Source organism: Cervus elaphus, chromosome 6 (genome assembly GCF_910594005.1).
Source record: "Cervus elaphus chromosome 6, mCerEla1.1, whole genome shotgun sequence".
Taxonomy (NCBI): domain Eukaryota; kingdom Metazoa; phylum Chordata; class Mammalia; order Artiodactyla; family Cervidae; genus Cervus; species Cervus elaphus.
Window position 1 is genome coordinate 25675652 of NC_057820.1, and position 24713 is coordinate 25700364.

The 24713-nt window shown below is 39.5% G+C and overlaps 1 protein-coding gene across 2 annotated transcripts in view; it reads left to right on the forward strand.

Annotated features, from left to right (window-relative positions):
• Positions 1-5752: 5752 nt before the first annotated feature.
• CDKL2 (cyclin dependent kinase like 2) overlaps positions 5753-24713 on the forward strand; it is a 41732-nt gene continuing 22771 nt past the window's right edge. Inside the window, exons 1-5 of one of the 2 annotated variants that reach the window (XM_043906465.1) lie at positions 5753-6518; positions 9058-9256; positions 19825-20019; positions 21964-22142; positions 23790-23902. In XM_043906465.1, coding sequence (XP_043762400.1) covers positions 9089-9256; positions 19825-20019; positions 21964-22142; positions 23790-23902 — 655 coding nt within the window. In that variant the 5' untranslated portion in view covers positions 5753-6518; positions 9058-9088. The remainder of the gene's footprint in view (positions 6519-9057; positions 9257-19824; positions 20020-21963; positions 22143-23789; positions 23903-24713) is intronic. The other variant, XM_043906464.1, reaches the window with a different exon arrangement.

Consider the following 24713-nt stretch of genomic DNA (forward strand, 5'->3'; position numbering starts at 1 on the left):
GATAATCCAAGAGAATGAACTGGACAATGTAACCCATGGATGATTTCTGTAAATAGCTTGGTGGGTGTGGGGGTGTGTTTTCCTTCATATTTATTTTAATGAAGACAGATCACTTAGAGAGTGTTCCTCAATCATCTAGAGTTGACATGGGACATAGGAGCACTCCAGTCAGAGGGACTAGCTAATGTAAAGCCTACGAAATTAGAAAAGTGAAGAGGGTAATGAAAAGCTGGGATAGGTGGAATTAGGGTTCAAGGGGTGGCAAAGTGGTAAGAGGTGAACTAGACTGGATCATGTAAGCAGCCCACATACTGTTTATTTGGAAAAACTATACTACCCAAAGCAATCTACAGATTCTGTGCAATCTGTTTCAAAATTCCAATGGCATTTTCCACAAAATAGGATAAAAAAAAAATCCTAAAACTTGTTTAGTAAGTAAGCATTAATCATCAGTCATGTCCAACTCTATGACCCCATGGACTGTATAGCCTGTCAGCCTCCTCTGTCCATGGAATTCCCCAGTCAAGAGTACTGAAGTGGGTTGCCATTTCCTTCTCCAGGGAACCTTACGACCTAGAGATCAAACCTGGGTCTCCTGCGTTGCAGGCAGATTCTTTGCCAACTGAGCTACTAGGGAAGCCCAATTGCAACATGAAGCCATTAATTATGAAGACAGTTAATCATGGGAGTGATATGCTGTGTACAGGTTAGGTGGTAGGAGGATAAGAATGGGAACAGGAGGCTGCTGTGATATCTGAGGGGGAGGGAAATAGATTTAGGTTATTTTTTGGCAGCTGACATTAGGTGTCTGAAAGGAATGCAGAATGATTCAAGTTCTAAATAGCATAAATATACAAATCAACAAAAACGGTGTAACCAGTAAAATAGTTCTCTTTACACCCATTTTCATCTCCAAAATTGAGTTTTCTCCAATATCTGGCCTAATATTTAGGCAAACTCGAGTGTAGTTATCTTTTACAGATGAGACTGAGGCTCATAAAGTATATAGTTAGACAAGCATGAAGTAATTTGAAATATTGGATTAGCTGAAAGTGTTGACCTGCTTCAAAAGTGAGTAATTTTAGAAAAAAGATGAGTTTTAAGCAGTGAGAGTTTAAACTTTCAGTGCAGTACATTTTATTCTGGCTTTATTTTAGAAAATTGAAAAAAATCAGTTTCCAGATGAGTAGGCCTAAAATTAAGGATCCTTTAATCAGGAATTACAACATTCAGGAAGTTCAGCATTAATTAATGAGGCAGGGTGTAGACTTGGAACAGAAACCAAATACCTGTTAAATACTGTGAGAAAAGAATAATTTTTGAGGACCTCTTATTTTACTTAGGTTACCTCTTACTCTGATAACCTGATTTTCATTTATTATTTTTAAAGAGGTGAACTAAAGCTTGGAGAGGTGAAAACAAAGCTCTGCTTGACATGTAGCAATGAGGATAGTGACCTGGAATAGAAAACATGTGTGAGACATTTCAGTTGGAATGTGGCTTACCAGGAAGGATTAGTGATGTTTGAAAGCAAGCAGTGAAGTAACCAATACGTGTGAAAGCAGTGAGAAAGATTTGTACAGCAGTCCGTGAGTATTAGCATCTTTGGTGGCTCAGATGGGAAAGAATCTGCTTGCAATGGTGATGCAGGAGACCCAGGTGGATCCCTGGGTCCGGAATATCCCCTGGAGAAGGGAATGGCAACCCATTCTAGTATTGCCTGGAGAACTCCATGGACAGGGGAGCCTGGCGGGCTACAGTGCATGGAGGTCACAAAGTGACAAGGCTGAATGACTAACACTTGCGCCAGAAACCTCCCTGGGTGCTGGCTGGCAATACAGCAGATGCAGCCTACCCTCAGAAAACTTGTAGTTTTTGAGGGAGGCAACAGACAAGCAATTTCAGTCCTCATTAGTCCTGGGCATAATAGAACTCATTTAGTTCCAATAGTAATCCTCTGAGGAGTCCTATTTATGTTACAGATGGATAAACTCAGGCACAGTGGGGTTGACTGCTTTTCCAATAGCACATGGCTAACAGAAGATAGAACTAGCAGAGGATATAATAGTGACTGGAGATGGGGCTGTTCCTTCATCACTCCCAGGGGTGGTATGAAAGGCTTCAGGAGGTACACTTGAGATCTGAAATGAAGAAGAGGCAGCTTTAAGGATGAAGAGCATTCCAGATAGAACCAATGCTGTGCTTGCAAGGAGCTTGGTGTGTTCAAGGACATTAACACCAGTGTGGCCATGATAGTAAGCAGATGATATCAACAGGTAGTGAAGTGAAAGTTGCTCAGTCATGTCTGACTCTTTGCAACCCCACAGACTGTACAGTTCCATGGGATTCTCCAGGCCAGAATACTGGAGTGGGTAGCCGTTCCCTTCTCCAATCAGGAGGTAGGTAAGAGCTAAATTGAGGATGTCCCTATAGTTGGATTTTACTCTTTAACTGGGATTGTAAGAATCTGGGCAAGGAAATGATGTGAGGAGCCTGTCAGGAAGGGATGCTGCATTATGGCAACGGTCGCTTGGATTAGGGTTGGAGTAGTGAAGATGGTGATAAATGGTCAGTTAATAATCGGGATACAGCCTATAAGACTATAATGGATTGGATTTTTTTTTTTCTGCTTTTTTTGGCTGCACCACATGGCATGTGAGATCTTGGTTCCTTCACCAGGAGTGAACCCTTACTCCTGCATTGGAAGTGTGGTCTTCACCACTGGACTACCGGGAAAATCCCATTATGGATTGAATTTTGAATGTGAGGGAAAGATAATATTCAAGGATGACTCCTAGGATTTTGAAGCAACTTGGGTGGAAGGCAGTACTCTTACTGAGATAGAGAAGGAGATAAAGAAGGAGCATGAATTGGAGGGAAAATCAACACTTCTCTTAGGGATTTCCCTGGTGGCCTAGTGATTAGGATTTGGGGCTGTCACTGCCATAGGGAATTAAAATCCCTGTGGAACTAAAAGCCACATGGGTGTGGCCTAAACAAAATACCAGTTCTATTATATCCAAGTTTTGTATGCCAATTGAATATCCAAGAAAAAATGTCAGGCAGTTTGATTTTGGAATTCTGAGGAGAGTGCTGTGCTGTGATTGGTTAGTATAGGTCTTTGCAGCCATTGGGTTAGATGAGATCGTCTAGGAAGAGAGCACAGAAGAGGCTGAGATTATCCCCACCTCAGATAATCCCCACCTTTAGGGTTCTACAACAGGAGAACGTGCAGAGAAAACAGACAAAATGTGGCAAATATTGGTGTCAAGGGAAGCTAAGTTTTGGGATTTGTCTTGCAAAGTATAGTAAGTTGTTTAAATGCTGCTGAGAGGTCAAATAATTAGATGGACACTCAGATGGTAAAGAACCTGCCGGCAATGTGGAGACCCAGGTTCAGTCCCTGGGTCGGGAAGATCCCCTGGAGAAGAGAATGGCTACCCACTCCTGTATTCTTGCCTGGAGAATTCCATGGACAGAGGAGGCTGGTGGGCTACAATCCATAGGGTTGCAAAGAGTCAGACATGGCTGAGTGACTAACACACAACTGCTAAAATAAACATACCCTGAAATGTGTAATAGTTCAAACAATAGTTTTCCTCCCTCCTCATAAAAAAGTGGTGGTGAAGAGGTCAGTAGTCTGTCGCTCCCTCACTCAATCGTTTAGGGACCTAGATGAAGGAGGGCTCTACCAGCTTCATGGTGTGGTTTGAAGATCACATTATAGTCATCTCCATTACTGCTAGCTGGAAGGGAAAAGTAACATGGAGGATCTTATATGGAGATTTTTGTGGGCCAGGTCTGGGAATGGTACACATCTCATATTCCATTGACTTCAGTCGCATGACCACTCCTAACTGCAATGGAAATTTCAGAAAATAATTAAGCCACACAGAGAAAAAAGGAGCCAGTTTATTTTGAGTGTCCAGTAGTCTGCCACAGATGGCTCTGTATGGGTCATAGTGACTTGGGAGGAACTATTGCAATGAAGGGAGAAGGATGAAAGCCCAAGAGAGAACAGGAAATTAGCAATTTCTTCTGTAGGTTTGCTATGAATATCTTGGAGAAGGAAATGGCAACCCACTCCAGTATTCTTGCCTAGAGAATCCTGTGGACAGGGGATTCTGTGGCTGCAATCTATGGGGTCGCACAGAGCCAGACACAACTGAAGCGACTTGGCATGCATGCATGCTATGACTATGAACAGAAGAAGGGGGTAGAGGCTAGAGGGAGAGAGGGAACATCAAGGGAGAGTTTATAAGAGTCTGGTTATCAATGCAAACAGAATATGCTATTTTTAACATTTGAGGAATGGATTCCAGGTTATACTATTATGATATAGCTGTGTTGGTGACTGACAGATCGAATATGGTGTATATTGAACTTGACCAAGTAAGTGGTGTATTGTACTTTAGGTTTCCAAACCTATTTGTCTTAATCACTTTTAAATGTGGCAATGAGGCACTGAATCAACTACTAGGTTGAGAACAGAATTATGTTTTCTATGACAAATGTCCATCCTTCCATCAAAGAACAGGAACTGCAAAATGAGTCAGTCTATTTTCTTAATAGAATGACAATGCATTCATAGCTGCATGAGCCATACTATATTGAAAATAACCTTACTTTTTGTAGTCTGAAGATTTTATGGCCCTTCCATTCACTTGGTAACTCAATTGAAGTGATCACAAAATCCCATGATCATTCAGTATCTCATGAGACCTAAGTGAGAGGTTTTTTAAAGTTTTCTTGCAAAAAAAAAAAAAAGTTTTCTTGCAAGAAACTGAAGCACATTGTTTTGGGATATCCAGATACATACAGAATGATTGTTGCCAAGAGTTATTTAACAGATGACTGCCAAGGGGAGAAAGAACTGGGCTGCTCGAAGCTAAAATATATGAATTTACTGAAAAAGATTTCTGGGCCAGCTATGAATTTCCTATCCTCCTGTATGTCTGTTGTTTTATTGCAATATCACTCACACACATAAAATTCACCCCTTTGAAGTGTACAATTCAGTGGTTTTTCGTAGATCTGCTATCCAGGACACTCTCCTAACTGGATCAAGGAATTACAGAGACCAAATACCGTTATAAAATGGTTTTTATGATTTAATGTGAAAATAACAGAGTTTAAGGCATCCTCATACCTTACCTTGCAGAATATGTCCATACCTTGCAGAGGTATGGAATGAGGAAAAACCCTGTTTTTTGTGTGTGACTTAAGCATCTACATGATTCTGACCTGCCAGTTTTGCCTAATCATGGATTGAGTTAGTCTGTGCCTTAAACATAGCATTCCTAACTGCACCCTGCTTGGCTGTCTGTCATATGCCAGTATTGCTCATGTCTTTTAGTTCCCCAACCGTCTTAGCCACTTTCCTGTCATTTCAATCCTGTCCTCTCTTCCCCTTTCGTTATCTTCAAAATATTTCCCTCACTTTCAGTGCCCAGGCTGTCCTCCCCAAGGCCCCTTCTAACGTCAGTTCTGTCGTCACTTACCTGCCTTCACCTTGCCTCGCCTACTTATCACCTCCTATACTGTCACTCTCATCTACCTGTCCCACGCTGGCCCCACTGCCCAGGCCGGAAAGGAAGCGTCGAATCGCTCTCAAGCCCGAACCTTCCCCGGTGAGGGCTGCAGAGCCCACTTCCCGGCTCAGCGGAGGAGCTTGAAGAACGCTTCATCGCGCTATTTTCACGGTTTCCCCCTTCCATTTTCACCCGATCCTACAAAACCACCATCACTTTTAGCCTCTCCGTAAGCACCAGAGTCGCTTGTTGCCTCCAGTCTAGAGGAGAGATCTCCCAGCGAAGTAAACAAGGAAAGGTGCTCTCTTACTTGAGAACGTAGGTGTACGCTGATACTAGCGTCTGCGCATCAGAGATTAGATCCAGAGCCGAGCCCCAGGTGAACTGGCTGGATGGGTGACGCTAAGCCAATCAGAGATCTTGACGACAGAGCTCAACCAATCAGAACACGGGCAGCTTGGCGCACTCGGGGGCGGGCCTGGGCGGATGAGGCTCCGCCCCCTTGCAGCTTGGTGGCCAACGCCTTCGCTTAGGGCTAGCCAGAGCTGAGCAGTTTCAGTGACTACAAGGACCAGGCATCTTAAGAGCTGCGGGGCGGTGCCCTCTAACCCTTGCTAATTTCCCTACAGGCCTTGGCCAACAGGTGTTGGTGCCTGCCGTGAACGCGTTTAGACCCCGGCCGTATCTCTCTCTGGAGACTTTGTGCCTATGCTTGGGGACAGAGCGAGGTCGTTGCCTTGACGACGACAGCATGCGGCCCGCGGTCCTCTTGAGTGTGAGCTTGCGGCGGGTTGAGGCCAATCAGCCTACCTGCCTGCTTCACCTGAAACCCGTGACTGTGTCCGCGGAAGAAATAAAGACAGCAGTGGAATTGCTAGTTTGCTAGTCAGCATCTTTTAGACCTGCGAAGGAGATGCTCTTCACCTCAATTTTGTCTCCAAGTTGAAAACCTTTGGACTTTCCACGCGGAAAGCTTTAAAAGAAACAGTAAGTATAATAGTTTTTAAAGCTTCTGTTATCTCGTTCTTTTTTGTGTGTCTTTAACACAATAAAAAACAGCATTATTTTTATTATCTAAATTATTGGTAGAAGAACCCTATGCTTCCTTGGCATATGTCCAGAACTACCGCATTGCCAATTGGTCAGATTTCCTTTTAGTTTGTATCACCCTTTATATTCACAAGTAGAAGGCATGAGAAGTTATGGTTTATGAGTAACTGTTTAAGGAAACAAGAAGCTTTTTCAGCCTTGATACTTTTAAGGTATTTGTGGGCAGTGCCACTTGAAAAAACAAGTGTGTTCAATGTACCGTGACCCAATAGGTAGTTGGTTGGAGAATACATTTGGAGTAGTTAACTTGCAGAATGTTAGCTTGTGACATGCTTAAGGTAATTTTAATTTTGTTCACTTTGCATTTCCAAATATTGAGGACACCAATTACAAATATTTTTAAAAAATTATTCAAGTTATAGATTCCAGCTATTTTTGTCCTTGGTATAATAAGCCTAAAGTCTAGTCCTTAATAAAATATGCTGTTTTAGTGGAAGGAAAAAAAAATTAAGGAAAGGAGAGAGAATTACACTGATATTTTTTCTAACACTGACATTTTATTTAAAAAGTCAATAGAAGTTAAATGGAAGTTAAAATGTCAAATGTATGGCAAGTTAGTGTCAGGGACAGTTTATGGGAGAACCTCCTATCAGAGTTGGTAGTAAAATAATGACATAATTGGGTTGGTGTTGACTGGGATTTATTTTTTCTCCTTTCAAAGATCAATCTTCTGATTTTCCATGTTTATCAACACATATATATATATATTTAGTTTAATCTCTCTATTAACTATTTTCAAATAAAATGTCAGTGTTTGGAAAAAATTATCAATGTAATTCTCTCTTTCTTCTTTCCTTAATTTTTTTCCCTACCACTAAGACAGCATATGTTACTAAGGACTAGACTTTAGGCTTATCATACCAAGGACAAAAATAGCTTGTATATATATCTACATATCTATATATGTATATCCTAAATTGTCAAATGTAAACTGATGAAAATGTATACATTGGGTTTTCACAGTTTGCTAGAACAAAGAGGATATTTGTTTTGTCTTAGTCGTTAGTGTACCAATAGGAAAGAAAGGAAAATATCAAAGTTCACAGTCTGGGTAAATTAATTTTAGATTGCCATAAGTACACAACTAATGTTATAGGTAAGAATTTGTTTCTTTCCAAGTTTTATGAATGAGTGTTTCTATATTGTCAGGTTAAAAAATTTCAATTATGAATCCTCATTTGAATATATATTTTGTGGTAGTTTAGTAGCTAAGTTGTGTCTGACTCTTTTGTGACCCCATGGACTGTAGCCCACCAGGTTCCTCTGTCCATGGGATTTTCTTTTTCAGGCAAGAATCTGGAGTGGGCTGCCATTTCCTTCTCCAGGGGATCTTCCCAACCCAGGGATTGAACTTGTGTCTCCTGCATTGGCAGGCAATTCTTTATTTCTCAGCCACCAGGGAAGCCAGAATATATTACCAAAAGACTTTTTTTTCCTTCCAAAACTTTTAGAATCACATTGGAATTAAGAGCAATATTTTTTATTTTTTGCTTCTGGAATTTAATTTCAACAACAGATTATAAAAATAAATTTAACTTTGAGGTTGTAGTTTATTAGTTTTTATATTTCTTGACAATCAAAACTTATGAATTAAAACCTAACTGTATCTGGACTGAAAAGTTTCTTTCTATTCCAAAATATCAAGTGGAATGGTTGCTAGTCCTTCACCAATCATTGGTAAAGTAAGACAGATTTTGTTAGGATTGCCTTTTTTCAGAAAATGTCATATAATGTGATGTAAAATAATTCTAAACACAAAATTCAAATAATCATACTTCTAGTGATTAATCATTAAAAGGATTTTTGAAATACAGTGTTTGGAACATTAACATTTAATTTTCAAAAATCTGCTTACATACTGTGTGACTGCTGTTATTTAGTATGTTCAATGTAAGAATTTAATTACTATGGTAAGAAAGTGAAAAAAAAAATAGTTTATCAGAAGTTGTTAGTTTTAACTTGGTAGTATTTTCCCCGACTGATTACAAAGAATATAAAGATCTTCAATTTTGATCTTTTAAACCTGATGTAAAAAAATAAATTTTATCTTCACTAAAACCAGACTCACTTGGTTTTCACCTTTGAGTGAAAATTGTGTTTTTCTAAGGTAAACTGTAATTGTTTTGTATAATAGTTCAAGCATTGCTTTATCTGCATTAAAAATATATTGAGATTTCATTAACATGACATTCAGTTATTTAAATTTGAAGTTAATGGCTTCAGTTCCACTTGCCTTGTCTATTATGAAATGCATGTAAATATTTTGAAAACATAGCTTAGATGGAAATAAATACACAGGACAGCCATTAATGCAGTGTCTGTCCTAATATGGAAAACAGGTGGGGAAGAATTAATTTGGGAGGGTAGAGGAATTAATACATTCAACATAATTAATGCCATATTTCGGTTCCCACAGAGAGAAAAATTCGTAGTGGTTTTGAATTAAAATGGAAAAATATGAGAACCTAGGATTGGTTGGAGAAGGGAGCTATGGAATGGTGATGAAGTGTAGGAATAAAGATAGTGGAAGAATTGTGGCCATCAAGAAGTTCTTAGAAAGTGATGATGACAAAATGGTTAAAAAAATTGCCATGAGAGAAATCAAGTTACTAAAGGTGAGTAAACATATATTGAATTGAAAAAAAAAAAAAAAAGAATTGTTTCTTGGTCAACAGTTTTAGAAAATGCTTTTTTAATATTTGTTTTATTTCCATAAGTAAGTTTAAAGTATAGATATTTTTTTCTCTTTTGGTAATAAACAGAAGGATTACATCTGAGTATTCATTTATCTGTGAATATAAGCATAATTTGTTATTATTTATTTATTTATTTGGATGCTCCAGGTCTTAGTTACTGCAAGCAGGCAGGATCTTTAGTTGTGGCATGTGGGATCTAGTTCCCTGACCAGGGATCAAACCCAGGGCTCCAACACATTGGGAGCCCAGAGTCTTAGTCACTGGACCACCAGAGAAGTCCCAAAACATAATTTTAAAAGTATCTGTTGCCTCTCTCTATCTGTCTGCCTATCTATTTACCAACAACTCTGTTGAGAGTCTTAAAGAAGCTTCAGTGATTCACTTGGAGGACTCATAGCACTCAGCAAATAGTTTTACTCTTGGCTATGACTTGTTAAAGTGAAAAAATATACAGTAAAATCAGCAAAGGGAAAAGGCACAAGGGGTGAGTTCCAGAGAAAATCTGTCGCTTTTCTCCCAGTGGATTAACACAGGATGCACTGATTTCCTCCAGCAATGAGTTATGACACTACGTGTGAAAAATTGTTTAGTAAGGAAATTCATTAGAGACTCAGTGCCCAGAGTTTTTTAACGGGGCTTGTCATAGAGGTACTCCCTGCTTTGCTTGCACCAAAATTCCAGACTCTTAGTAGAACTGCAGGTATTCAGCATACACCATATTGTTTGCACCATGAGTCACTTTATCAGTTCTAGAAATGAAGGAACACTTCTGAAATCCAAGTACCTAGGTATAAGCCAAGGGGTCACTTTGCAAGCCAACTTTCTAAGGATAAAAATCTCAGACCTGCCATGTTAACTCCCTCCCCCACCACACCCCCATCAATCTAACTGGAAGTTTATCCATTTTATTTATCTTTAGAAAGAACCAGTGTTTGACTTTGTTGTGTTGGTCTTTCTTGTTGTGTATTTCTTTTCTATTTCGTTAATTTTTATTCTTTAGTATTTTATACCTTCTACTTATTGTGGGTGGGTTATTTTACAGTTCTTTTCCCTAATCTTTTGAGTTATATGCTTAACTTCTTTTATTTCTAGGTTTTTTTCCCCTCATATATGCATTTAAAGCTGTCACTTTCCTTCTAAGAATAGCTTTGTATGTGTCCTAGAAATTTTGATTAGCAGTGCAAAATGTTTTCTCATTTTCTTTCATTTCCAAACATGTGGAAAATTTCTAGGTTTTTCTCCCTTGGTTGTTTAGTTTTGACACAATTGCCCTGTGATCTGAATATGTACTATGTAAGATTCTTATTCCTTTGATAAATACCTAATATTTGTCTTTTCCATTATTTATCAATTATTCCTACATTTCTGAGTTTCCATCTGGGATCATTTTCCTTGTACTTAAATCACATCTTTTTATTTTCTTTAAAGCAGATCTGCTAGTAAGGAATGTTGTCCATTTGTGTTTGTCTTTCAAAAGTCTTTGCTTTCTGTTTAAGAGAGTGTTTTCACAGGATATAGAACTCTACGTTGGCAATTAGTTACCTCTGATATGTTCAAGATAACATTACACTGTTCTGCTGGCTTTCATTTGCATTGCTTCTATTGAAAGGTCAGACATTCCTTAGTGGGTCTTTTTTTTTTTTTTTTCTTTTTTCTGGGTGCATTGAAGCTTTCTCTTTGACTTTGGCTTTCAACACTTTTACAATAATATGCCTAGGTGTGGGTTTCTTTATATTTATCTTGCTTGGATTTTATGGCCCTTGCATCTATAAAATAATGTCATTTGTCACTTCTAGAAAATGCTCAGCTATTACTGTTTCATGTATTGCTATGGTCCCATTCTTTCTCTTCTCCATTTGAGATTTCAGTTTCATATATGACACCTTCCTCATGTGTGTCTTATATTCTTTTGTGTTTTTCATCCTTTTGTTTCCCATTGCTTCATTCCATAGATTTTCTTCTGACCTATCCTCCAGTTCAGTAGTTCTTTTTTAAAATTTTATTTGTTTCTGACTGTGTTGGGTCCTCATTGCTGCGTGGGCTTTTCTCTAATGAGGCATGGGCTCTAGGGTACTCAGGTTTCAGTAGTTGTGGCATGTGGATTCAGAGAGTTGCAGCTCCCAGGCTCTAGAGCACAGACTCAGCAGTTGTGGTACACAGGCTTAGATGCTGCGAGGCATGTGGGATCTTCCTCCATCAGGGATCGAACCCCCGTCTCCTGCGTTGGTAGGCGAATCCTTTACCAGTGAGCCACCAATGAGCCCCAGTTCAGTAGTTCTGTTTCAGCTATATCTAATCTATTGTTAAACTCACCCACTGATTTCTTAAAGACATATTTTAATGTTCTAATTTTTTCATTCAATTTTTTTCCTATAATTTCCATTTTGCTGTTGAACCCTCCATTTTGCTTTCTTATTTAAATCACAGGCTTTTCTAAAGTCTGTGTCCAATAAATAGATCTCCCACAGGTTTATTTCCATTGTCTGTTTTTTCTCTTGGTTTTTGATTGAGTCTTATCTCTTGATATGCCAGTATTAATTTCTAAAAATTCTATAGAGTTTCTGGATGATGTTATCTTCCCCCTGAGAGGAGTTATATTTGCTTAAAATGAGGCTCTTGAGGGTACCCTTAAGGGTGCTTGGTGGCACTAATGTTCAGAAATTATTATACTTTTCTGTTCTAGGGTTTTTCTTTGGGTTCACATCTACTGTATCACTTTTTATGGTTGCAGGTTCCCTCAGTTTTTTGACGTTGACTTTTTATGCATAGTCACTTATATCTGATAATTCCAATATCTGAACTCATATTGCATCTGTTTTGATTAACTTTATCTTCTGATTTTTTTTTACTTATAGTAACATTTCTTTGCATGCATTGGTTATCTTTATTTTTTTCTCTGGACATTACATTTGAAACATTATTTTTTTTTAGGAATAACTTGAGGCTAAAGTGAAGATGTTTTCTTCCCAAGATTTTTTTTTTTCTTCTATGTTCATGGGCTACTGTGCCAGATATCAATTTTCAGCTTTGAATCACTCCTTTTTGCTCGGCTTTGTGAAGCTGGAGGGGGCCTCTGCAAATAATTCTCCTTTTGCCAGCTTGTATGATTTTAGGCTTTGTCGATAGAGGCTTTCCTTCCTGGTGGGTCCTTTTTTTGGCATGAAGTGAGCAGACCATCATATGGTGGACCTGGGAGCCTGTATCAGCATTATTCATGGAACACTTCTGGTGTCCCTACAGTTTCTCCACTTGGCTGGCTGATGTCCTGTGGCAAATGTCTTCACCATTGGCAGTCTGTACATGCCTATGGCAGCCATGCCTTCTCTAATGAAGTCTGAATCTTAGCTTTGGTCTGTTAGTAAGAAAAGCAGAGCAATAGAGGAAGAGAGAGGGGGATGGGGGATAAGATGAAACAGACAGCCTGTGTTTTAATTTAATTCAGAAGAGTATTGTTCAATCTCCACCTATTCTGAGATTTTCCAGTTATCTCTATGTTATTGATTTCTAGTTTAATTCCATTTGATCTGACAGAAGGCATTGCATGATTTCTAATCATTGCAATTTGTTAGTGTGTTCTGTGGCCCACAGTGTGGTATATCTTGGTGCATATTCCACACGAGGTTGAGAGAAAACTTACTTCTTCTGTTGTTGGATGAAGTAGTCTACAGATGCCAGTTCTGCCCAGTTGTTGGATGGGGTTCTTGAGTTCAACTCAGGCCTTACTGATTACCTGCCTGCTTGGATCTGTTTCTGAGAATGTTGGCATTTCCAACTATGACAGTAGATTCATGTATTTCTCCCTGCACTTCTCAATTTTTGCATCATATAGTTTGATTCTTTCTTGTTAGGTGCATTTTGTTGTTGTTGCTCAGACGCTAAGTTGTGTCCAGTGCTTTGTGGATACGTACTGTAGGATCCTCTGTCCTCCATTATCTCCCAGAGTTTGCTCAAATTCCCATCCACTGAGTCGGTGATGCCATCCAACCATCTCATCCTCTGCTGCCCCCTTCTCCTCCTGCCTTCAATCTTTCACAGCATCAGGGTCTTTTCCAATGAATCAGTTCTTTGCATCAGGTAGCCAAAGTATTGGAGTTTCAGCTTCAGCATTAGTCCTTCCAATAAATATTCAGGGTTGATTTCCTTTAGGATTGACTGATTTGATCTCGCTATCCAAGGGACTCTCAAGAGTCTTCTCCAACACAGTTCAAAAGCATCAATTCTTTGGCACTCAGACTTCTTTATGGTCCAACTCTCACATCTGTGCGTGACTCTTGGAAAAACCATTGCTTTGACTAGATGGACCTTTGTTGGAAAAACGGTCTCTGCTTTTTAATGTGCTGTCTAGGTTTGTCATAGCTTTTCTTCCAAAGAGCAAGTGTCCTTGAGTTTCATGGCTGCAGTCACCATCTGCAGGGATTTTAGAGGCCAGGAGAAATAACATCTGTCACTGTTTCCACTTTTTCCCCTTCTATTTGCTATGAAGTGATGGGACTGGATGCCATGATCTTAGTTTTTTGAATGTTGAGTTTCAACCAGCTTTTTCAATCTCTTTTTTCACCCTCCTCAATAGGCTTTTTAGTTTGTTGTCACTTTCTGCCTTTAGAGTGGTATCATCTACATATCTGAGGTTATTGATATTTTTCCCAGAAATCTTGATTCCAGCTTGTGATTCATTCAGCTGGGCATTTTACATGATGTCTCTGCATATAAGCTAAATAACCAAGGTGAGAGTATACAGCCTTCTTGTACTCCTTTCCCAATTTTGAACTAGTCAGTTATTCTGTGTCTGGTTTTAACTGTTGCTTCTTGACCCTAAATTATGATGCTGTTAAAGTCCTGCACTCAATATGTAAGCAAAATTGGAAAACTCAGCAGTGGCCACAGAACTGGAAAAGTTCAGTTTTCATTCTAATCCCAAAGAAAGGCAATGCCAAAGAATATACAAACTACTGTACAATTGTGCTTATTTCACATGCTAGCAAGATTGTGTTCAAAATCCCTCAAGCTAGACTTTAGCAGTATATGACTTGAGAACTTATGGTTTACAAGATGGTTTCAAAGAGGCAGAGGAACCAGCGATCATATTGCCAACATTCGCTGGATCGTGGAGAAAGCAAGGGAATTCCAGAGAAACATCTACTTCTGCTTCGTTGACTATGCTAAAGCATTTGACTCTGTGGATTACAATGAACAGTGAAAAATTCCTACAGAGATGGTAGTACCAGACCATCTTACCTGTCTCCTGAGAAACCTGTAAGTGGGTCAAGAAGCAACAGTTAGAACCAAACACGGAACAACCGACTGTTTCCAAATTGGAAAAGGAGAACAGAAGGTTATCTATTGTCACCCTGCTTATTTAACGTACATGCAGAGTATATCATATGGAATGCCAGGCTGAAATAAAGATTGCTGGGAGAAATATCAACAACCTCAGATATGCAAGGAATACCACTCTAATGGCAGAAAGTGAAGAGGAACTAAAAAGCCTGTTGAGGACGGTGGAAGAGGAGATTGAAAAAGCTGTTTTGAAACTCAGCATTCAAAAATTAAGATCATGGCATCTGGTCCCATCACTTCATGGCAAATAGAAGAGGGAAAAGTGGAACCAGTGACAGATTTTGTTTTCCTGAGCTCCAGAATCACTGTGGATGATGACTGCAGTCATGAAATTCAAGGACATTGCTTCCTGGAAGGAAAGTATAAAAATGTCAATCACTCAGTCATGTATGACTTTTTGCTACTTCATAGACGGTCGCCCACCAGGCTACTCTGTCCATGGAATTCTCCAGGCAACGATACTAGAGTGGGTTGCCATTCCCTTCTCCAGGGAATCTTGCCCACCCAAGGATCTCCTGTGTTTACAGGAAGACTCCTTACCATCTGAGATAAACCTAGACAGCATATTAAAAAGCAGAGACATCATTTTTCTAACAAATGTCAGTATAGTCAAAGGACCACAGCCTTGTCTAACTCAATGAAACTGAGCCATGCCATGTAGCACCACCCAAGACGGACAGGTCATGGTGGAGAGTTCTGACAAAATGTGGTCCACTGGAGAAGGTAATGGCAAACCATTTCAGTATTCTTGCCTTGAGAACCCCATGAACAGTATGAAAAGGCAAAAAGATAGGACACTGAAAGATAAACTCCCCAGGTGCCCAGTATGCTACTGGAGATCAGTGGAGAAATAACTCCAGAAAGAATGAAGAGATGGAGCCAAAGCAAAAACAACACCCAGTTGTGGATGTGACTGGTGATGGAAGCAAAGTTCGATGCTGTAAAGAGCAATATTGCATAGGAACCTGAAATGTTAGGTCCATGAATCAAGGCAAATTGGAAGTGGTCAAACAGGAGATGGCAAGATTGAACATCGACATTTTAGAAATCAGCGAACTAAAATGGACTGGAATGGGTGAATTTAACTCAGATGACCACTATATCTACTATTATGGGCAAGAATCCCTTAGAAGAAATGGAGTAGCCATCATAGTCAACAAGGGTCCAAAATGCAGTACTTGGATGCAATCTCAAAAACGACAGAATAATCTCTGTTTGTTTCCAAGGCAACCCATTCACTATCACAGCAGTCCAAGTCTATGCCCCGACCAGTAATGCTGAAGAAGCTGAATTTGAATGGTTCTGTGAAGACCTACAAGACATTCTAGAACTAACACCCCCAAAAGATGTCCTTTTCATTATAGGGGACTGGAATGGAAAGGTAGGAAGTCAGGAAACACCTGGAGTTACAGGCAAATTTGGCCTTGGAGTACAGAATGAAGCAGGGCAAAGGCTAATAGAGTTTTGCCAAAGAACGCACTGGTCATAGCAAACACCCTCTTCCAACAACACAAGAGAAGACTTTACACATGGACATCGCCAGATGGTCAATACCGAAATCAGATTGATTATATTCTTTTCAGCCAAAGATGGAGAAGCTCTATACAGTCAGCAAAAACAAGACTGGGAGCTGACTTTGGCTCAGATCATGAACTCCTTATTGCCAAATTCAGACTTAAATTGAAGAAAGCAGGGAAAACCACTAGGCATTCAGGTATGACCTAAATTAAATCCCTTATGATTATACAGTAGAAGTGACAAGTAGATTCAAGGGATTAGATCTGATAGAGTGACTGATGAACTATGGACGGAGGTTTGTGACATTGTACCAGGAGGCAGGGATCAAGACCATCCCCAAGAAAAAGAAATGCAAAGAGGCAAAATGGCAGTCTGAGGAGGCCTTACAAATAGCTGTGAAAAGAAGAGAAGCAAAAGGCAAAGGAGAAAAGGAAAGATATACCCATTTGAATGCAGAGTTCCAAAGAATAGCCAGGAGAGATGGGAAAGCCTTCCTCAGTGATCAATGCAAAGAAACAGAGGAAGACAACAGAATGGGAAAGACTAGAGATCTCTTCAAGAAAATTAAAGATACCAAGGGAACATTTCATGCAAAGATGGGTTCAATAAAGGACAGAAATGGTATGGACCTAACAGAAGCAGAAGATATTAAGAAGAGGTGGCAAGAATACACAGAAGAAGTATACAAAAAAGATCTTCATGACCCAGATAATCACGATGGTGTTATCACTCACCTAGAGCCAGACATCCTGGAATGTGAGGTCAAATGGGCCTTAGGAAGCATCACTACAAACAAAGCTAGTGGAGATGATGGAATTCCAGTTGAACTATTTCAAATCCTAAAAGATCGTGCTGTGAAAGTGCTGCACTCAATATGCCAGCAAATTTGGAAAACTCAGCAGTGGCCACAGGACTGGAAAGGGTCAGTTTTCATTCCAATCCCAATGAAAGGCAACGCCAAAGAATGGTCAAACTACCACACAATTGCACTCATCTCACACCCTAGCAAAGTAAAGCTCAAAATTCTCCAAGCCAGGCTTCAACATTATGTGAACCATGAACTTCCAGGTGTTCAAGCTGGTTTTAGAAAAGGCAGAGGAACCAGAGATCAAATTGCCAACATCCTCTGGATCATTGAAAAAGCAAGAGAGTTCCAGAAAAACATCTACTTTGGCTTTATCTATTATGCCAAAGCCTTTGACTATGTGGATCACAACAAACTGTGGAAAATTCTGAAAGAGATGGGAATACCAGACCACCTGACCTGCCTCCTGAGAAATCTGCATGCAGGTCAAGAAGCAACAGTTAGAACTGGACATGGAACAACAGACTGATTCCAAATCAGGAAAGGAGTATGTCAAGGCTGTATATTGTCACCCTGCTTATTTAACTTCTATGCAGAGTACATCATGAGAAATGCTTGGCTGGATGAAGCACAAGCTGGAATCAAGATTGCTGGGAGAAATATCAGTAACCTCAGATATGCAGATGACAACACCCTTATGGCAGAAAGCGAAGAACTAAAGAGCCTCTTTAAAGAAGAGAGTGAAAAAGTTGGCTTAAAACTCAGCATTCAGAAAACTAAGATAATGGCATCTGGTCCCATCACTTCATGGCAATTAGATGGGGAAACAATGGAAACAGTGAGAAACTTTATTATTTGGGCTCCAAAATCCCTGCAGATGGTGACTGCAGCCATGAAATTAAAAGATGCTTGCTCCTTGGAAGAAAAGTTATGACCAACCTAGATAGCATATTAAAAAGCAGAGACATTACTTTGCCTACAAAGGTCCATCTAGTCAAAGCAATGGTTTCTCCAGTAGTCATGTATGGGTATGAGAGTTGAACTACAAAGAAAGCTGAGTGCCGAAAAATTGGTGCTTTTGAACTGTGGTGTTGGAGAAGACTCTTGAGAGTCCCTTGGACTGTAGGGAGATCCAACCAGTCCATCCTAAAGCAAATCAGTCCTGAATATTCATTGGAAGGACTGATGCTGAAGCTGAAGCTCCCATACATTGGCCACCTGCTGTGAAGAGCCGACTCATTTGAAAAGACCCTGATGCTGGGGAAGATTGAAGGTCGGAGGCGAAGGGGATGACAGAGGATGAGATGGTTGGATGGCATCACTGACTCATTGGACATGAGTTTGAGTAAGCTCTGGGAGTGGTGATGGACAGGGAGGCCTGGTGTGCTGCAGTGCATGGGGTCACAGAGAGTCAGACATGACTGAGCGACTGAACTGAACTGATGCTTTTTCCATTAGTAATGCGTGGATGTGAGAGTTGGTTCATACAGAATGTGAGTGCTAAAGAATTGATGCTTTCTAACTGTGGTCCTCAAGAAGACTCTTGAGAGTCCCCTTGACTACAAGGATATCAAACCAGTCAATTATAAAGGAAATCAACCCTAAATATTCATTGGAAGGACTCATGCTGAAGCTGAAGCTCCAATACTTTGGCCACATGATGAGAACTGATTGATTGGAAAAGAACCTGATGGCAGGAAAGATTGAGGGCAGGAGGAGTAGGGGGTAACAGAGGTTGAGATGGTTGAATGGCATCACTGGCTCAATGGACATTAGTTTGAACAAAATCTGGGAAATACTGGAGGACGGAGGAGCCTGATGTGCTATAGTCTATGGGATCGCAAAGAGTTGGATATGACTCAGTGACTAAACAACTAATAGTTGATTTAAAATGTTCTGTTAGTTTCTGGTATACAGCAAAGTGAGTCAATTATACATATACATACAATCATTTTAAAAAAATATTATTTTCCCATATTACATTACAGAGTGTCCTTTTCTTTTCTTATTGTATCTCTGAATAGATTCTGAATTTGTTCCTTTTTGATTGTTTCTTATCTTGCAACGAAGTGAGACCCTTCTGGACCAGCTATCTGAAGGAGGTTCATTTTCAGGAGAAGTCATGGTCTTGTTCCAGGCTAGCAGGAATCCACCCTGCTTCACAGTGATATTCCTAACAACAGAAGCCCGAGTGTGGGCTTTATTTACGTTCTCCTTAATTTCTCTGAAACTTGTAATTGCAGGTTTGTTCATAATGAATTGTTTTGCCTTCTCTTTGGTTTCACTGACAGACTGCTTCCAGCAAATGAGTTTCTGTGGGATTGTTCACCCCTCCCGTCTTGTTTCATGGTGCCATTCAGTTCTTAGGACGCTTTCACTGACAGTCTGTGAACCCTGTTCTCATTATATCAAAGAAGGGTTTTTTTTTTTGGTTTTGTTTTTCTTTTCAGGGTATGTCATCAGCTTTGGAAAACTCTGCTCTGCGAGCTTTGTAACCACAAATAATCTTATGGTTTCTTCCCAGACTCCTGTTTGACCTTGATGGTGCCACCTCATTTGTTGGGGGGTCGGGGTCCTAGATCCTTCTTAGTTTCATCAAAGATGAAGCTACACTTCTTTTTCTCATTGGCTTTATTGTGTTTTCTGAGAGGAGAATGGAGCAGCAAGTTCTTTTTAACATACTAAAAGCCAGGATATGGCTTCACAATTTATGCTGTTTATGCATTTTATTTAGATGTTTCTCTTGTGCTGAGATCTATTTTAGACTGTGACTATTACTAGTAATTTGGTCCTCTAAAAAATTATTTTTCACTTTTTTTTTTGATAGCAACTAAGGCATGAAAATCTGGTGAATTTGTTGGAAGTGTGTAAGAAAAAAAAGCGATGGTACCTCGTCTTTGAGTTTGTTGACCATACGGTTCTTGATGACTTGGAGCTCTCTCCAAATGGACTAGACTACCAACTAGTTCAAAAGTATTTGTTTCAGGTTATCAGTGGGATTGGATTTTGTCACAGTCACAATGTAAGTATTCAGTTTAAATAATTATTTATTAAGTTGAAAAGTTGGGAGAATATACAGTGAACACCCATTGCTATTAGTGTATCCACCTATTGCTGGATTCTATACTTGCTAACATTTTGTTATATTTGTTTTATTAAATATTTATTCATCTTTTCTTCCATTTGTCTACTTATTAATCTGCCTGATTTATTTATGCATTATTTGAAAGTAAGTTACAGACATCAGTGCTTCAACTCTACATACTTGAGCTATGCATGTTATTAACAAGCCATTACTGTGGATATCTAGGATATAATAGAATTAGTAGCTATGCTACTAACTTTAGCCTATGCAAAATGCTCAGCTGTGCCAGTTTCTGGTCCTCTGAGAGTTTACAATAAATATATCTTCAAAGTTTTCAAAATAAAATTTACTTGTATTAGAGAATTAGACCTAATAATTTGTTTTGCCTAGTTCTAGAATTTGTACTATTGTTTCCCAGTGTCCTGTTTTCTCTTTCCATAGTCTTTTTATAAAAGGACTTTCCATAGTCCTTTTATAACCAACTGACCTTTTTTACATTTACAATTTTTACAAATGTAAAAATTTATATTTTTTTGCCTCTTTACATTGATAATTGCTTGATGTATGCCTCCACTTGGGTGCTCAGAAATCCACCTAAAAACTCATATTGCTGAAACTAAACTCCTAATTATTCTTAACCAAAATTAACCTTCTCTAGACTTTCCTATTTTTTGTTAATGGACCCACCATTCTTTTAGATTCCCAGATTTAAGGAAAGTATCTGAGATTACTTCCTAAATTCTGTTGATTTAGAATATTTCTACACTCCACCTCTTTCTTTCCATTCATTTGAGCACCAGACTAGTGTAGGCCCTTTGTTTTTGTTGTTGTTCAGTTGCTAAGTCACGTCTAAGTCATTGAAACCCCACAGACTGCAGGACGCCAGGCTTCCCTGTCCTTCACTGTCTCCTGGAATTTGTTCAAACTCATGTCCATTGAGTTGGTGATGCCATCCAACCATGTCACCCTCTGTCGTCCCCTTCTCCTCACGCCCTCAATCTATCATCTCCTATTTGTCCCACTTCTCTTCTCCCCACTTCTAGTCACCCTCTTTGCTTTATCTTGTTCATGGCCTTCTTTAAATGTTCAATATCTTCTTTAAACACCATATGGGTCATGTCATGGGTTCCCATCACCTTGACATGAGCTCAGACTTCCCAGGCTGGCAGTTGAGGCATAACCTAGTAAGTAACCTCTACTCCAGGAAAAACATTTCCCTAGTGGCTACTGGTCTACTCCCATTCTCACTCTTTTGCTCTTTTTGTCCCATTCACTTGGATTGCCCTTTCATTTCTACATTTATCTAGGTCACACTAGTATTAAAGACCTGTCTTAGAGCCCACCTTTTTCCTCGAAAATTGTTTCTGACCACCACAGTCTTCCATGATAGCTTTACTCTCTTAGTCTTGAGAGCACTCATTATCAGAGCAATTGATTGGAAATTGATCGAAGGCAAAAGAAGAAGGGGCTGGCAGAGGATGAGACAGTTAGAGAGCATCACCAATTCAATGGACATGAACTTGAGTGAACTCCAGGAGATAGTGGAGGATAGAGGAACCTAGTATGCCACAGTCTTTGGGGTCACAAAGAGTTGGACACACCTTAGTGACTGAACAACAACAGCAACATATATTTCATTCAATATCATTCATCATGTAAATACAATTTAGTTCTTCAAATAAAATTTCAAGCATAAATGTTCTTTTTTCCCCAGCTCGGTCTCAGGTTCTTTAAACCCAGGAACAACGTTATATGCTTTTATCTGTCTTCATCATAGGGACAAAAAACAGTGCCCTGCACATAACAGGTGCTAAAAAAAAAAAGCTTGCTTAACTTGATGTGCCATTCAATATGTGTCATGCTCTGCTTTTTATATCATAGATTATACACAGAGATATTAAGCCAGAGAACATATTAGTCTCCCAGTCGGGCGTTGTCAAGCTGTGTGATTTCGGATTTGCACGGACGCTGGCAGCTCCCGGGGAGGTGTACACTGATTACGTGGCCACGCGGTGGTACAGAGCGCCAGAGCTGCTGGTTGGTGACGTCAAGTATGGCAAGTAAGACGTCGTCAGCAGGGCGGGGGTGCGGAGGCAGACTTGGCTCTCCTTTTTTGATAAAGTGGAATATGTCTTCGGTATAATGACAGTCCCTCTAATTGGGCTTCCTTGGTAGCTCAGCAGTAAAGAATCTGCCAGTGTGGGAGCCACGAGTTCAATCCCTTGGTTTGGGAAGATGCCCTGGAGAAGGAGACGGCACCCCACTCCAGTACTCTTGCCTGGGAAACCCCATGGACGGAGGAACCTAGTGGCTACATCCTTGGGGTTACAAAAAGAGTCAGACACAACTTAGTGACTCAGCACTCGCCCTCTGCGATGGCCCACACCCTTGTCTGTGGAGTGTGGTTCTCTCTAAATAAATCCCACTTCTTACCTTAAGAAAAAAAAAAGATCCCTTCTAATACTGAAAGGAAGTTTTCAGTTTAGAAAACTTTATAAAGTGATTTGTAATCACTTTTGTGTTTCCCCTTTAAACATTCTTGTGAAATGGGTTGGTATGAGTATGATTATTTTAAAGGTAGAGAAATCAAGGTGAGTAAGTGGTCTGTTTTTAATAGTAAGTTAGAAATAGATATATTTATCACTTGTAAAGGGAGGTAACATTGATTAGGTAAGTCTGACACTTGCATTGAGGCCGAGTAGAGTGGGCAGGGGTGGGGGTAGAAATGGAATGAAGTGAACCATTTTAAAAATACAAATCATCTTCATAAATGAATTCTATAAAGAAGAAGGGATTGCAGGTTTTACCAGTTTCAATAGAAATTGTTCTAAAATATTTTCTATAATTTCTCTGTTTTTAGAGCATATATCGTTTAATATTTACTCTGAGCTCTCATTTTACTGCCATGCTGTAATTTCTGTACCAGCTATGGCCTTAAGCAATTTCAAGGTAGTTGTTCCTATGGTAATGATGCCAGAATACTCTATAAATTCTTGTGACCGATTTTTAAGAGAGTTTTTCTATTTTCTCCGTATTAGCTTTCTGGTCTTGTTGTTTGTGTCCCCAGTAACCATCTTGTTCTGGTATGCTGTTTTCAGTGTATAGTTGGATACACTGATGAACCTTGTTCAAATTATGTGTAAAGAAAAATGAGTAGCCTCTGACTGCAAACCCAGAAGACTTATATCCAGAATAAAGTATACTTAACAAGCATTTTGACTATTTGGTAGCCTTGTGTCACATGCTTGAAGTTTCCTGAAATCTGATTATTGTAATGTTGGAAGTTAATACTTTAAGTTTATAGAAAAAAATATTTGGGAGCATAATTTAAGGCTTACTGTTACTTTTCTTGATACCAAGAATACAAAATAGTAATATGCAAATGACAGAGGATGAGATGGTTAGATGGCATCCCCAACTCAATGAACATAAGTTTGAGTAAACTCTGAGAGATAGTGAAGAACAGGAAAGCCTGGTGCACTGCAGTCCACGAGGTGGCAAAGAGTTAGACACAACTTAGTGATTGAACAACCACAGTATGCAGAACAGATTCAGTCATAGTAAACATATTAGGTGTTGGTGATGGACAGGGAAGCCTGGAGTGCTGCATTCTGTGGGGTCGCAAAGAGTCCAACACGACTGAGTGACTGAACTGAACTGAAATACATCAGGATCCCAGATTTTACATCACATTGCTTTTCTTTCAGGGCTGTTGATGTGTGGGCCATTGGCTGTCTGGTAACTGAAATGCTCATGGGGGAGCCCCTCTTTCCTGGAGATTCTGATATTGATCAGTTATATCATATTATGGTGTGTTTAGGTAAGATTATGCATCTGTATTTTAAGTTTTAGTAATTTTTTCCCATGTGATTTTATTGGTTTGTATTGATTTTGCAAGTTGTTGGTACACTAAAGATGATGCGTGTTTTGAATGAATATAGGGAGCAAATAGGAAAACCTCATTTCTCTCTCTCTCTGTCTCTCTCTCTCTCTATATATAGATGTAAATATTCATTCATTCATCCTCTGCCTGTTTTTTGTCTATCTGACATATGATCCTAATAATTTTACCTGTCCTCCTGCCCAGCTCCCCTCTAAAGAAAAGAGCAAACATTGGACATTTTTCTGCACATTTGCATTCAGTAAGTCACACGTAGAGAGAATACAAATGATCATATTATCTTTGGGTCAGCAAGCATTTGGTATAATATGACTATTACCTCATTCTCATCTTCACATTGAGTGACACAGGGACTTCCAAGGTGATTTAATCTTGCTTCAGTCAGGACTTTTGCTCTTTGTACTTTGTGCAGAATTTCAAAGCTACATTATCAAAGTCTTCTCATATTTGTTGAAATGTCAACTTTCTGTTGGGCGATGGAGTTTGGAAAATGGAAATGATGGGAAATATCTTGAGGATTAAGTGTTTAGGTTAGAAATTCCATAAACAACACAGTGGTTTCTTACAGCAGAATTTTCATATGTATATTTTATATTCAGTCAGTCAGTTCAGTCACTCAATCATGTCGAACTCTTTGCGACCCCATGGACTGCAGCATGCCAACTTTCCTGTCCGTTGCCAACTCCCAGAGCTTACTCAAACTCATGTCCATCGAGTCAGTGATGCCATC